At 30.2% G+C, this 16,594-nt stretch overlaps 1 protein-coding gene across 1 annotated transcript in view; it reads right to left on the bottom strand.

Moving 5' to 3' along the window:
* LOC143245132 (MAM and LDL-receptor class A domain-containing protein 1-like) overlaps positions 1 to 16,594 on the bottom strand; it is a 209,706-nt gene that overhangs the window by 6,899 nt on the left and 186,213 nt on the right. Inside the window, exons 82-92 of the mRNA XM_076491067.1 lie at positions 16,012 to 16,158; positions 14,073 to 14,213; positions 13,392 to 13,570; positions 12,682 to 12,850; positions 11,257 to 11,382; positions 9,699 to 9,854; positions 6,579 to 6,727; positions 3,731 to 3,932; positions 3,285 to 3,425; positions 1,814 to 1,837; positions 839 to 1,024 (exon numbers count right to left, since the gene is read on the bottom strand). Coding sequence (XP_076347182.1) covers positions 839 to 1,024; positions 1,814 to 1,837; positions 3,285 to 3,425; positions 3,731 to 3,932; positions 6,579 to 6,727; positions 9,699 to 9,854; positions 11,257 to 11,382; positions 12,682 to 12,850; positions 13,392 to 13,570; positions 14,073 to 14,213; positions 16,012 to 16,158 — 1,620 coding nt within the window. The remainder of the gene's footprint in view (positions 1 to 838; positions 1,025 to 1,813; positions 1,838 to 3,284; positions 3,426 to 3,730; positions 3,933 to 6,578; positions 6,728 to 9,698; positions 9,855 to 11,256; positions 11,383 to 12,681; positions 12,851 to 13,391; positions 13,571 to 14,072; positions 14,214 to 16,011; positions 16,159 to 16,594) is intronic.

Raw genomic sequence — 16,594 nt, 5'->3', positions numbered from 1 at the left:
ACACAAGAAATGAATAAGATAAATATTTTCCCACCCCATTACTGTTTAATCAGTCACCATAAGAAGAGATTAGATTTGTTATACACAGTGGTTTATAGTTTCTTATACACACTCAAAGGCCTAATGTATATAGCATTTACTTAAAAGACAATATTACAAACATATGATCGACTTAAATTTATTATAGTTATGTTTTCATAAGGCTGGTCTTAAATTTACGACATACTTATTACTTTAACTTTTATCAAATATGAGAAAATTATTTGGAATTTTAAAGAGTATAAAAAAGCAATGAGATATAAACTTGTAGAATTTTTAATGTCAGATCTATAAGACGTTGAGTTGTTCACTGCATCTCAAGTGAAAGACAGTAAGACAAAATACTAATTTCTGTAGCTGTTTAAGTTTATTTTTAGGTATGTGTTTGGGTAAGTGTTTAGATATGTATATCTCATGAGAAAATGTTTATTTTACACTCCTTTGATAATACTACTTTTGCCTAACTTTGGCACAACAACTAATTCAACTGAATAACTTATAAACAAAACATGTAGTAGCTTAATCAATAAAAGAACCTTTGACTATTTACAAAAGCTAACTTAAAGAAACCTTTAACCATTAACAAAAGTTAAGTAGTTCAATCATCAATGAAACCTTTAAGCATTTGCAAAAGCTTAGTAGTTTAATAAACATAGACACCTTTAACCATTTACAAAAGTTGAGTAGTTCAATCAATTAAAGAACCTTTAGCTATTTACAAGTTAGCATAGCCAAATAATTAAGCATTTATTTTTATTTCACAAACACACTCTTTATAGAAAGAAGCTAAAATACTCACGGCATCCATACTTTTCATCCATCCCTTCAGGACAATCGGGTACACCATCACACAAAAGGATAGCTGGAATACACGTATCCTCAATATCATTACAATGGATCCATCCTAAAGAACAGTTTTTTTGAGGAGGCAGTGTACCAGGATGAGAAGTTACAGTTGGTTGAGAGACAGATACAGATCTTGTAGCTAAAAATATAAATTATCATCACAGATGAAATGTGATTTATTTATCGGAAACTTTAACTTGTTTGATGTGAATTTCATTACATATTGGCTATAGTAAGGTTAATGTTGTATAAAGTTAAGAAACATGTAGGTATCCACTGATTCACTAGCTGTTGGTTCATAATCTAGTTACATATCCATTAGAAATAACAAGGTCAGCAGCTCTCAGTCTGTGGTTCATGGGATTTCTGCAGGTGGTTTGTGGATAGGTCATATAATTATTATGGAAAAGTAGCATTAATACAGTATATACTACACTGAGGTCTAATAAGAACCAATGAACAAGATGACTTATGTATACAGATTATATGCTAACTATTGTCTACAGTTGTATTGTTTTTGTATACACAGATTAGAAGCTAACTACTGAATTTGGCCACAGTTTTAATGTTTACAGGTCATGTTAACCAGTACCTCAAGCTTTAATGCATGCAAACAAAGACGATCTGCTAACCAGAGAGTCTTGCTATACAGTTAATACTTTCAGGTGCATAATTAAGTTATTTGTTGACAGTAATCTACCCAACAAAAATTGTAAATATTAACCAATGATCTCATACAGGCAATAACTAGATGGTCAAGAAATTGTTACATCTACAAAAAAACTATATTTGTTTTATAGTTTATGCATGGAAATAAAACATAGATTTTGTGTAATATCAGTAACAAGTAAAAACCTGCAAAAACATTGTAAAATACTGTTGGGTGAAAATATGGATTATTCATAAGAAAAATAAAACTGTTTCTCACCTCCAGTGGACAAACAAGAGATATCTGAAATGAAAATAAAAAAAACAACTCGTAAGTTACTTAAATATTGTACATGGCTTCATCAAAACCTAATTGTATATATAAAATAATAAAATAAAGAATTTAGTTGTAATAAATTTTAACGAAAACTGAGAACATGTGAACAAATTTCCCTTGGAATACTGTCCCACTAGTAGGCTAAGGGTCTCAGTCTGCAGACCAACATGCTCAGAATATTACGTAGAGGTATGTAAGATAGTACAGCGCAAATGCAACTCTTAAACAAATAACAATTGTTATATTTTTGCATTCCTTCCACAAATACGTATATACTGTAGATAAAAGCATACTTTACATTTGTGTGAAATACATAAGTGTGAATAAAAACATTTAGTTAACTAGATGTTTTGCAGTATCGTACACAATAGAGCCAGTGGGTCTCAATAATTTTTGCTTTCTTTTTGTCTTTTTAACTTTATCAAAATATTAGAAATAATGAAAGTAAAATTATTATAAATATTGTATTTCAAACCCTCCATAGTTCAATTAAAGTGCACTAGCTTTCCCATCTTAAACAGTCAGAGACATGAAATCATAATCATGCTATGATCATGGTTGATCTGTATATTAACAAGCTACTGTTACTTTATATTACTGATAGACTATGATTATAACCAATAAATATCACCAAATAAGGATTCTTGTTTAGGCCTATGAACGTTTCTTCTCGCCAAGACCCAAGTTTGAACTTGATATCTAAAACCTTCCTGAACTTTAAAATCTTGCATCAGAAAGATCAAATAATTTTAAACACAAGAATAGCAACAAATTGAAAATTTTAATATTTCATTTAATTAAAAAAAAAGATTATCTAGTGCTGTGTGCTGTATTAGAAATAAAATTACAACATAAATTGAGATGCATCAGATTACAATAAGTAAATATATTGTGAAATACAACCACAGTTAAGAAATTAAGTTTTAGTTTTTCAGAGGAGAGATATAATGTTTCCATAATTTCTACATTGAACTTTCACACTTAACTTTATAAATATTTACATAAGATATGACAAAAGTAGCTAGAATTCTCAAGAACATACACAGGAAACTTAATAATTCAATTTATGTCTTCTTTTATAAGTCACCTATATAAAAATGAGCCATATTAGCATTAGCCATTGACAATTCATTTCTACTTATCAGCAACTTGTTAATATATTCTTTACATCAATACTTCTGCTTCCTTCACTCTTCATGATTTTATTAAATAAAAACTTCAGCAACAGTCCCCACTATTTCTTGATGCTAGTTGCTAACATCAACAGCGATCCATTTGTACATCGCAAAGTTACTATTTTAAATTAGACAAAATGAATAAATATTATACTGTAGAATAGTGGTGGTGTTTTCTATGATAACAGGTGAAAAATGAATTTGAAAATGATTTTTAGAAAGTTGCACATGTTACATACCACAGTTTTCCTCATCACTGCCATCTTTACAGTCAAACACACAGTCACATTTCCACTGTATAGGGATACACTGGATCTTACCACTGAAACATTCAAATTCTAACTCTTTACAAGTTGGAGCAGTTGGAATCACTGGTATACCTATAAATAGTTTCATTACAAATTGGTGTAATTGTTAAAAGACATGCATTATTTTTACATTTATCTTACAGCATTATTAACCATTTTCAAATAAAATATCTGCTATACTGACTATTCTGACAGACAAAGTTGTGTTCAGTTGAAACAAGTTAGTTTAATTTAGTTAGGAAAATTACATTTTCATTAAGTTTTTTACACTAAGATAGCTAATAAACATGGAATTAATATAAAATTTACATTATTACATTTGTGAATGCTTTTGTTAGTCAATGAAGGACTGACCTGAAAATACAAAACAAGCTTACCACCATCTTTACAGCCACTGGTAAATTTGACTTCATCAATAGCAATATCTGTATAGTTGTCACCACCAACAATTCCTAAAAACAACACCTGGTAATCTTGACTGCTACCCACAAGTATATGAGCATAGAGCCATTTCTGTTCTTGATTACCCGTTTTTTTCCACACCATGTAGGATTGTCCACCAAGTCCATTCACCATAACCTAAGAACCACAAAATAATGCAGATTTTATGCTATTCCTAGTCTAAGGTAGTTTGACTATCTGTAATACCAATTGTACATGTGCAAAAAAAGTCACCTCAAACTAAATATTAATCCTCAAAATACTACCTGGGGTATATTTGTACTCAACTGCAGTTCAAATCTGTATTACTCAGTTGAGGTCTAGCCAGAGAAGCTGCACTTCCTTCGTTGTTAAAATCTTTTGTAAACACAAATCTGTACCATTTTAACCCCATGCATTTTTGCTTGTTTATACCATCTTGTTTTAGAAGAGTGATGTAACCTTCTCCATGAAATGTGCAGAAAAGATATTTAGAACTCCATTTCCAGAACATTCTAGAACATCCTAAAAATGTTCTGAAAATTTCAAGAAAATTCTAGATGTTTAAAAAAATTATATAAGCCAACAAGCAATCTCGGTTGTCATCATTTACTGTGTAGTTATGAACTGAATCCATTAATGCTGATCCTATTACACGTATCACTCCAAAGTTAAGAGTTGGGATACATGTATACCATATAGAGACATTATCCAATCATTAGAGGAGAAAATTTAACTAATGTAGAAAAAAGGTATTGAATAAGAAAGCAAAAATTAGTTTGCACCTACAAAAAGAAAAATCTGAAGATCAAGTATTAATGCACAGATGGGGTGAAAATATGGTCAAACTGTTTCAAGGGTATTTTAGACAGCACATATACAGTGGAGTTTTGGCTTAATGGAGTGTTTGTAAAGTGAGATAACATCTCAGCTTCTGTATTCACCTCAGTACAGAATCTGAAATATTAGTCCATGTTATAAAAAGGCAGAAGCAGTCCATTAAAGACAAAACTCTAAGATGTCAAGCTGTTGGTGCTACAGCTTTGATTCCAGGATTTCTGCATAAAATATTGTTGCAAAAAGAATATTTTTTATGTATTAACACATAATGCATACCTTAGAACAGCAAAATTTCCTAATATATTGCTGATTTCTGCAGAATTTAAACACCGCTTTAGGGCATTTAGTTAATTTGTTTTTTTGGCAGTAATACTCAACATTTTATGACTGTTTGAAAATTTCAATGTTGGCGATGTTTTATGGAAAAGTTCACCCTTTTCACACTGTATTTCTATTTTCTTTTTTTTTTCTTGTTCTTTTTCCTTCTTTCTTCCATAAAAATAAATTCAACTGAATGACAATTATTTTTACGATTTTTTATATATATTTTTTATGAATACTCATGGTGACCTTTGTACAAGATTCGTAATGAAACACCTTCCAACAAGTACAGAATCTATGATGAAACATCTGCTTGGACTTCTCCCTTCAGTTACTTGCCTTTCCTTCTTGTTCTGTTTCATTTAGTTCATCTTGTTTTTGTTTTTTGTTTTCTTCTCATCAGGAAACTCTTCAATGCAGTTTGTCTCCTTTATCATTTCATATCTTTCTTACAAAATATAGATAAAATTTCAGTAGATTCAGTAAAGATCTGAATTTATCTCCATTATGAGAAAATCAATGCAAAAAAGATAAGCCAATTATTTTTGTCTAGCTTAAATAGCCTCGTGTGAATGGGAACCAATTTTTACCCCAGAGATACACATTACTTGTTAATATGAGTTGTCAGACTGAATAACATAACATATTGAACATTTTCAATATCAAATGGATGTAAACAAAATATGGATGATAGGATGAAGTTCTGTGTCAGCTATATAAAATTCAATCATTTTTTTCTTTGATATAGACAGTAACTTGCATGCAACAAAATTTTTTTCTTACATTGCTGGTTCCCAAAAAGTTAAAAACACTGAAAGTGTCAGAGATTACCATAAAGTTAATTATATAACCACATTAATTTTGAATCTCTCATACAACAGTATTTTTATGTTATTAAAATAATATATGCTTTACATTATATTACTAGGTAATCAGCTAAAAGATTAGAACTCACACTAATATATACACCTGGATCAATCAGAATGTCCAAGTGATCAGAAGAATAAAGATTACTTACAATCTAATATCTATAAATAAATGAATTCCAGTGGAAAGGGATTTAAAAAAAACTTTGAAGATGGCACACCTTAATTAAGTCTGAACCAAATAATATGTATACTGGAACAACACACTCCTAAAATATGTATTGTTAGATATTAAAATGCTTAAGCAAAAGATATTTTGTATAAGTTAATAATCAATCAAATATTTTACTTCCTTCATTGTTTGTTTTTTTGAATTTCGTGTAAAGCTACATGATGTGTATGTGCACTAGCTGTCCTTAATGTAAGACTAGAGGGAAAGCAACTAGATAGTCATCACCAACCACCACCAACTCTTGGGCTATTCTTTTACCAACGAATAGTGGGAGGGATTGACCATAACATTATAATAACCCCACAGCTAAAAGAGTGAGCATGTTTGATGTAATGAGGATTTGAACCTGCACTCTTAGATTACCAGTTGAGTGCCTTTACCACCTGGTCATGCTGGGCCACTTTCTTCATAAGAGAGAGAGAAAAGGGGTGGTATTATTACATGAAGGAAGCAGAGTTGAGAATAATATGATTTCAAATTATAATCTTCATATTAACTAGATTAAACTCCTCTCATAAGATAAGTTCCTCTTTCTGAGAGACTCACCTGCAACTGACCCATCTTGTCAGAACCAAACATATAATACCAGAACCTCAGATGACAGTTGTTGCCAGTATTAGCCTTAAAAACAGGAGTACTAACTCCTGCATGTTCTCCAAGCTCATGTTCAGAACTGTTGATGAACAAATAATATCCTAATAAAAAAAATTTAATTCATGATTTATCATTCATTTGTTGTTATTTTTTACAAATTAAAATCAGAAGAACTTAACATCAGTCAATTCCACACTGTATACCATGTCTTTTCTAAAATACATAACGACAAATCTTAAAAAGATAATTTTTAACTTGAAAATTTCTACAGTATCAATAATAATTTTTATTAATACAAATTATCAGAAAGCAAAAATGATCATATAATGCTCTGTCTCTAATGTTTAAACAATCAAATCAGTTGTAACAACCTGAACTCTTTTACCTACACATCAATAAATTTACTCATACATCACTTGGATAATATTAACCATCAGTATCAAAAAAGCATCATTCAGAAAATCCTCTAGTTTTGAAGCTGTGTAGAACCCTTACATATTTTAGTTTACACTCTGTGCTTCAGTAACAGAAAAATAGTTTTAATTTAAAAATTCTGACTAGTATCATTTTATACAGTTAAAATATTATTCTCTTTCAATTTCTTGGTATTTGTATACTCCTGTTATAATTGTATGCATGAACTTTTGTGTCACAAAATTAAATATAATTTATCACACAAATGTACAGCACTGGAAATAGTTGAGGAAACAGTAAGGAAAAAATGGTATAAAAGGCAAATATATGGGAATGCTACTCTTTTCATGAGAAAATAAAATTCATCAGAGTCATGTGTTGATAGTTCACACTATAATTGGTTTCTGTCCATTTGATCAGAAATTGCCACAACAGCATAAAGCCTGAGAATTTATAAGCAGTCATACTGTATCCAGTAGTAGTGTGATTCTGGTAACAACATCCAAAACTAAAATACTGTGTGACAAGAATGTAAAAGTCAAAATTTTAGCTAGCCAAGGGTACCAGATGTGCTACTTGATTCCATGTTTCTGTAGGATCAGTATGCAAGACTTTGGCACTTCTAATATTAGAAATATTTGAGGTAGAAAACAAAATTCTCCAAAAGTGATGTCAAGCATCTTTATAAGTAAGATGGTCAAGTACTAATCTGTCAGTGATCTTGCTGTAAATACAGGTATAAATTACATTTTTAGAACAGTAAGGTACACAACAGAACAAAGATGATTCATTGCATATGCAGAAGCTCCAAAACTGTATGTTGAAAGAAGTAATAAAACCAAAAGAATGAAATGAGCATCAGAACAGTGGAATGTGTGAAACTAGAAATATGTGAACTTTACAAATGAATCTTATTGTTTGGCAACAATCAAAAATAGTTTGTTCAAAAGTGAAGAAGAGAAAGGTATCATAGTACACACAAAGTATGCAGTGAAACATGGTGTGAAATCAATATAAATTTGGGGTTGGATTTCAACCAGTGATGTACACAAAATTGAGAGAATCTCAACTGCTAACAAATAATGGCAAAGTTTGATCAATCATGCCGTTCATTGAAGACCACAAGGCAGTGACCTCAAATGTACAGCAACGTTATAAAATAACATCTTGATATTAAAGAAACCAATGAAGCACTCAGAACCACGGCATTGTATACATATACATCAAGTTCCAATATGAAAATTCTTGAGGCTGTATGGGTTTATGTAAAAACTGAAAAACTTAAAAAGTAATCAAACAACTTTATTAAATTGTGACAATATAAGACACTTGAAACAATACAGTTGTTTAACTGCTTGACAACAAGTTTTAATAATGTTTTATTCTAATAATACATTTTGTTGTTACAACTTATTGTTTGTGACTTCTGTATGTGTATTGTTTGTGTCTTTCCATGATTATTTCCATTACTGTAAATTGAAAAACTTATAAACAAGAATTATTTAACATAATCTATGTAATTTGTAAAGATTCGTGTAATAATGGTTACTTTAAAAATGTTTATAATATTTATAGATGGTTTTAGTCAAATGAAATATTACTAGACTACAACTGGTGTCACTAAATGACTCCAAATGGCATTTCTTTGTAAATCTTAATTATTCTAACTCTCAGAAATCACATGAAAGTTTTAAATGTTTTAAATCCACTTAAGTTCAGAAAACACTTATTTTGCTAATGTACAGTTTGAATCATTAAATATTTTCAAAAAAATTACTAAATTCTAATTTGTCAATAACAAACATCAATTTAAGTGTGAAAACCTTCTGAGTAACATATAAATATGTACTAAATCTTTTGTAAAATGATATGCACTTCAGTCAAATCAACTTAGTAAATATTCTTAGGGTTAATAGAGTATCAAAACAGCCAATTATGCAAGAACATATTCACTCATGAGAACTCTATTACAAATCTGAATTTACAAAAGTTGGCAAGAGTTTAAAAATAAAACCTCTCACTTGTACTTATGAACCATATTTTATTAATTTGGTGATGTATCAATTAAGTACAGAATTCAAACTCAATGTAATACCAAAACTCTTTTTTTTTTTTTAAACAGAATGGACCATATCACACACAAGAGGACTAGAGCTAAAGCACTGATACAGTAGATGCTCAGCTGACACAAAAAAGTGATTTTCTCTTATCTATAATATAAAAAAACAATATCCATGAAACAGAATAACTTTAGTCAATACCACCAACCAGACAGCATAGAAAGATTTAACCCTGTTTCTCAAAATAAAAGAGAAATATTGGAAAACATAATTTATAACATTCCCAAGTTAATATCATCAACACAGATCCTCCACAAAAAATAAACTAGGAAACAATACCTACCTAATAATGTGTGAAATAACAAGAGCAAAAAAGAAATTTAATCAAAGTGAATTGTCAAAACTTCATAAAATTATTTGATATTTTTATTCTATTTCCCATTAATATTACATAACTGTGTATTTATATTCTGAACCCACTTTATTTGATCAATGAAATCACAGAACATATGCAATATTCAACATAAAAATTCTCCACTATTAATTAGAACAAGTGAAAATAATGTTCAATTATTAAGAGAGATCTAAAGTTCCAAACCTTTTTGACGTGGGTTCTGATCTCTATCTGGGCCAGTCTTGTTGCTGTGAGATTTCTGGGCTCTAGACCAATAAAAGTTTGAGTCTTTAAGAAGTTGCCAATCACAGGAAGTCAGCCAATCATCATCATCAAAGCTGCAGTCACCATATTGAGAAACTATAGCAAATTAAACATGTATGTCAGAATTCCATTATATTTTCATAACTTCTATGTCTATAAAACAGTCATAAATGGCACATACACTCAAGTCTATTACAAAATGCTCTAATTTCAAAAATAAGATAATACCATAATAAATATGTTCCAAAAAATATGAATGGTTTATCACTTTAGGATTTCTAAAGCAAACTACTTGAAAATTAGTTCCTATTTAGCTGGTTCTTGATAAAATAAAAATGCTTATCAGATTCTGAGTTATGTGTAACACACACACACACATCATTCTCAACAGCTATTCCAGAGTTATATAGACCATAAATAAGAAACTAATTATATTCAACGTATCAGGAATGTTTCAGTTTAAATAGCGTTCCTCTAAGTGCAAAGGTATATAAATTTAATATTGTGCACATACTCGGTATCATAAGTACCCATTCTTATATCAATTTGATATTGGGCCCATACATAGTATCATTAGCACCCATTCTTATATCGGTTTAATATTATACTCATACGCAATGTCAGAACCAACATTATAATACCAGTTTGACATTGTTCCCAATGTCAGTATCTTTTAGTTTATTTGTATGTCAAACTAATAATGACTCATTAAATATATCTTGTTAAAAATTTTACAAAAGTTCATATAAATATATTTCAAACACAGTATGCTTGTACAGATAAAGTCCATCTTGGAAAACATAATAAACCTCTAATTTCAGAGAAGCTTATAAAAGGTGTTATGGGCATCACATCCACAATGATGAAAACAAAATCATAGGTAACTGTTCTAAACCAGCTTTCTGGAGTCACACTTAACTAATGTCTTAAGTAGAAATAAAAGTAAACAAGTATAAAACCAGAACCAGAACAGATTTTGCAAGAACTATTAATTATTCACATACATCATAATTTAAGGAGAGTTATTCACAATGTTTCAAAATTAAAGTATGAAATTTTCTCTTCAGTATACACGAATCAAGCAAAACTTCTAACTTCAGTTTCTGTCACAGACAATACTATAAAAAAATCTTAAAATGAATATAAAAAATAAAGCTATTCTTTCTGATTTTATATGAAAATGTAGATTTATATTGGAAAGATTAAATTAATTACATTTCCCAAATATTACTATTTATAACTAACAAATAGTGTATTTCAAACACTTTAAACAGGACCTCCTAAAATTACAAAAAATACTGGAAAATTAGAAAAATGCACATCATAAAAAAGTAATGATGAAATATTAATTATTCATGAAGATAATATAGCTAGTATTACAAATGTTTGTAAATAATTCTGGAAGAAAATCATCTGTAAGCTACACCATCTTGCATCATTGCACAATGTATTTCATATACAGTTTCTCATTTAATTTAGGCTTATTAAAAAAACTTACTACATTTGTATTCATCTGATTTGTCATTGCAATCATATTTGCCATCACAGTATTCCCATATCTTGATGCACTGTGGAATGCTACTACACTGCCACTCTTCAGTAATACATGTCAATGGTGGGGAATCTATAAAGAATAAATTAGATTTGTAACTAACAAAAATAATACCAACATCTCATACATAACAAACTAAAGAAACAACTTTTCATAAGTTTCTTTTTTCTGAATTTTTTCAGTCAGTTTGTGATACACAAAACCTTTGCTATTTGGTCAAAATAAACAAAAATTCACTTAAATAAAATAATACAAGTAAAAACTGAATGTTTAAAAACAAAGTGCTTTACTAATATGTAAAAAAAAATCTTACAAATTTAAAATTTTTTAATTAGAATGTATGATATCGTTACTCAACTATCTTTCTAAAGAACAAAGATAATTCAAGCTTAACATTTCAAAACAATGGTGTAATACAAAGACTAGGTTTTCTATAGACTTTTCAGTCATTTTCTTGATCCCCAGACGTTTTCAAGAAACTACATAGAAAACGTAGTTGCACTGTGAATAAACTGTTTAAATCCATTTAAAAAAGTAGAGAAATATAATAAAAAAGCATAATGCAATTATTACACAACTGGAATTTCCACCAGACACTCACAAAATGGTTCCTTAAAATTGACGTTAATCTTGAATTATTTCACAAATGTACAAGTAGAACATACAATGAAACTAACAGTGTAATGTTAGAAATTCAAACTAATAACAATTAAAAATATATTCAAAGAAGGTGGTAGAGTTTCTTTACAGTTAGGCATATCACAAGACACTGAACAGCTCTTTATGTTTTCAAATTAACTTCAATAAATGAATAAAGGTAATATGATAATCAAAAACATCTCTAGAAAGGACACTTTTCTTGTTCAAATTTTGAGGCCATTAGTTTTTATTACCTTTCATCTGCTACTCTTTACATGAAGTTTTTTACCAAAACAAAAAAACATTAATTCCATATTTCTCATATGATACTTTTTAGATAATTTAAAAATTTGTCTTTCTGCATTTGTACTTTTCTCTTGAATTTAACATATTTTTTTCCTTTCTAGAATACATATATAATATTAACATTTTAGTTATAATTGTTATAACAGTACATTCAAATTTAATTTATATATATATAAACAGCCAAACATTAAAAAAAAGATGTATGTTTTACATAATATATAAATAATGTTTGGTAATTTAGACATTCAAGCTAACTGGATGATAATGTTTGCTTACAGCATTTTAAAGAGTACTGAGAAGATGTGGGCATTTATATGATACAATTTCTCATTACTGAACCCAAATCATTTTATGATTTTCCAATGTTAAAAAGAGTAAAGTTGCATTTAAACTATATGAGTTATTATACAACCTTTTTTGCCTCACCTGGGTCACAGTCCAGATATTTAATGTCATCAATTGCCATATTTGTCAAAAAACCATTGCCGTGCTTAGCCTCAAACATGATACTAAACTGACGACGGTAGTTTATTTCTATTGAAGCTTGATGCCATGCATTTCCTTGGTCTCCTGCTAGCATCCATACAGTTTGAGCCTAAAGATTTTATATTACTCAACATAAGTTTCAAAAACTTAAATATCTTTTACAACAGAAAATTAAAATTTATTTTATACAACTTAAAAAACTTCAGCTTCTGTAACTAACTCTTTAATTATTTCCAAAAGAATTACACAGACTCATAGGATACCTATTATAAATTGTGGATTATGTTCCACTACTTACATTTCAAACAACTGTATTCTTTATCACAAATCAAAACTTTAATCTATACGGTGTAATAACTTTAAATGTGATACTTCTAACACAAGTTAATATTCCACATTGTCTTCTTCATTATTAGAGGTTAAATAAAATATTCAGTAACCTTCTCAATCAGTTCAGTTAGATCACTCTACAACAACCATGTTCAAAAACAGTAAATATTGTAGAGTGAAATGTAAATATATAAAAGATATAAGATTACCCAGAATTCTACACTCATTTGTATGATAAATGAAAAGGAAAGATACTATGCTAAAACAATCCAACCTGTAATGGCATTAAGGCTTAAAAAAACAAAAAACAACATACACACCTTTGTACTTAATTGAGTATTCTTTAGTATAACAGAAAGGCTACCCATATTTTTTCCCCACATGTGGTACCAGAATGTCAATTTACAATGAGGACCTGATATGACAAATACTTTGGAATGAAGATGGGCTATAATATCCTCCTTGTTCCATTCTCCTTTTCCAGGGTACAGGTAATGACCTATAAAAAAATTAATTTAAAAAATCTTAGTAAAGTAATATCACAAATGTCATATACTAAATACTGATCTAAAAAGTAGTCATTAAGTTTTTAGTTTATTACTAAGTAACCACCTACACAATAGGGAAAATGAGGCCAATTAACACAATTAATTATTCAAACTTACTAGTGTAGGTGTTATCCAGTAACATAGATTAATGCCTATAATATATTTTTCTACGTGACTATTCACTTCCTAACATCATCAATGCTTGAAAGATGCACAAAATTATAAAACTAATCTTCAAATATTACTTTAGATACTCTATACCAACAAATACTGAAGTCCTTAATATGTTATTCTGTGTAAGTATTGAATTTGTCCTCAGCTTCACAAACTCTTAAAGGACAAATCAAGCAATTTTTAGTAATTACTTATACTGTAAAGTGCACATACATACACATAAAATTGATTCTTTATGTTTATTTAAATTAATAAAAGCACATAAACAGTCTTACTCACCACTAGCATTTTTAAATGTATGGTCAAATTTTGGTCCAGAATCATAAAACCAAGTCTTTCCATATCCAAGAGTCCAATTTGCCTTCAAACCACGAGAGTTGTACCATCCACACATCCCATTCTCAAAATCACATGATGTGCCTATAAAATGGTTAACATATGGTTACATTATTTTGAAGCATTATGCAATGTGTTCAAAACATAATATTAATCAAAGTATTTTCCTTTACACACTAATATGCCACATAAAATATAAACTATATTATTCTAACAGCAGGAAAATACAAAATACAGTGTAATATAAAATATAACTTAAACACACAATTATAGAGAAACAAATTCAAGGGGAAACACTCTGTATTAGTGGATTTAAACATTAATTTAAGCTTTATCATCATTAATATTTTTCAAATGTAAATCATACTTCCAACAAATACAATGAAAACAGATAAATTTCAAGCACTTTTCAAGATCAAAAAATATTATCACCTAAAATATGTAAATGCATTAGACACCCTCCAAAACTCCTCCAGCCAAAATGTTGCCCAGAATAACTTAATGTTAAACAAATGAACACAGCTGTATGTGGCAAAACACAATATGCCTTAAAAACTTTCAGAACTTTAAAAACAACAATTTATCTACAATATAAACTTTGATAAATCAGTCTAAGCATGATAAGTAAATTATAAAACAGTGAAAGAACACTGGAACACAACAAAACGGTTCAAAACTGAGTTCTCCTTAGTCACTTATATAGATGCACTAGCTGATGTACTCATTGACAACATGGGAAGTGGCACAGGGTGTCAGGTCCAAACCAAGAGACTCCAACAATACACTCTTGTGCAAATTAATTGAAACAAGATGGAAAATTACGATTTTTTCAATTTTTGGCATCTTATTTCTGAGAATCCAAAAATTACCCACAAATTAATATATGATATAACCGCCTTTATTTTTCAAAAGATCATTAATCCACTTTGGCATCGAGTCCACGAGTTGACTGCAATCTTTACTAATTTTTGAATTGCGGTACCACACCTCAATTATGGCGTCAATTAGCTTATCTTTTGTAGTACAGTCTTTTCTTTGAAGTCATTCTCTACAAATCGCCCAAAGATTTTCAATAGGATTTAAGTCAGGAGAGTTTCCAGGCCAGTCCAGCACCTTTATTTGCATTGTAGTCATAAAATTCTTCACAAGTTTCAATGTGTGGCATGGAGTCAGATCTTGCTGAAAAATGCCAGATCCATCTGGAAATCTCTTTTTCAATTCTGGAAAGACTCTCCTCTGCAAAACTTTGATGTACCGTATTCCTCGCATCATACTTTCTACGATATGTAAGCCTCTGACACCATAGCAGCTGAAAAAGCCCCAAAACATCTTCTTCAAGGGATGTTTTACGAACTGATTGATGTGAGATTCTCAAAGTTTCTCACCTAGAGATCTGTGAACATGCAAACTTCTTTGACCCTGTACAAAGAAATGAGTCTCATCACTGAATAACACCTTCCTCCATTGTTCTTACATCCAGTTGAGTTGGTAAGAAGTTGTTTTTTGACTGGTCTCCTTGCCCTTCTAACGCAATTTCGAATGACGTATTATTCCTCAAAATTTCATCATACATCCCAAAAATAGACCGACCGTACTGCAAAACACAGCTAATGACACCATCTGTGTGAAAAAATGACTATTAAAGGAAATAAGTGGATCCAGTGAGCTTACACTGGCCGCCATGCTGAAAACATTGTAAAATGACCATTTGTTTCAATTAATTTGCACAACATAGGTGTAACATAGGTGGGCTACATCTGAATACCAACTATTGTATGTTATATTTAGTGGTTCACCAGTTGTAACTAAACACAAACACACCCACACATGATCTTTTATCAAATAACAGCTTAAATTCCAATAAGATAGACACTATGCATACCACAGTCCTTCTCATCAGTCATATCACCACAGTCATCAATGAAGTTGCATGCTTGCACAAGTGAATAACATTGACCATTGTCACATGGTAATTTTTCTGGCCTACAGTCATGTGGGACTTCTGTTATTGGCTGTCCTGGTAATTCCTCTAACAAGGTGACAAGCAAAGTATTTCATCAATGTTTTATTGGAGTTACACATTTTAAAAGTCATTAAAGTAGAGATTAAAGATGAGGTAGCCCATAACAGAATTTAAAAACAATTTATATAGAATATAATAAAACTTTTATTATAAATGAACTAAACCAAGTTTTGTTTATTTGTTTTTGAATTTTGCACAAAGCTACTCGAGGGCTATCTGTGCTAGCCGTCCCTAATTTAGCAGTGTAAGACTAGAAGGAAGGCAGCTAGTCATCACCACCCACCGCCAACTCTTGGGCTACTCTTTTACCAACGAATAGTGGGATTGACCGTCACATTATAACGCCCTCACGGCTGAAAGGGTGAGCATGTTTGGCACGATAGGGATGCAAACCAACGACCCTCAGATTATGAGTCGCACACCTTAACACGCTTGGCCATGC

The sequence above is a fragment of the Tachypleus tridentatus genome, chromosome 2, assembly GCF_004210375.1.
Source record: "Tachypleus tridentatus isolate NWPU-2018 chromosome 2, ASM421037v1, whole genome shotgun sequence".
Taxonomy (NCBI): Eukaryota; Metazoa; Arthropoda; class Merostomata; order Xiphosura; family Limulidae; genus Tachypleus; species Tachypleus tridentatus.
Note: the sequence above shows the minus strand (reverse complement) of the source record. Positions and strands in the feature narration are given on the sequence as shown.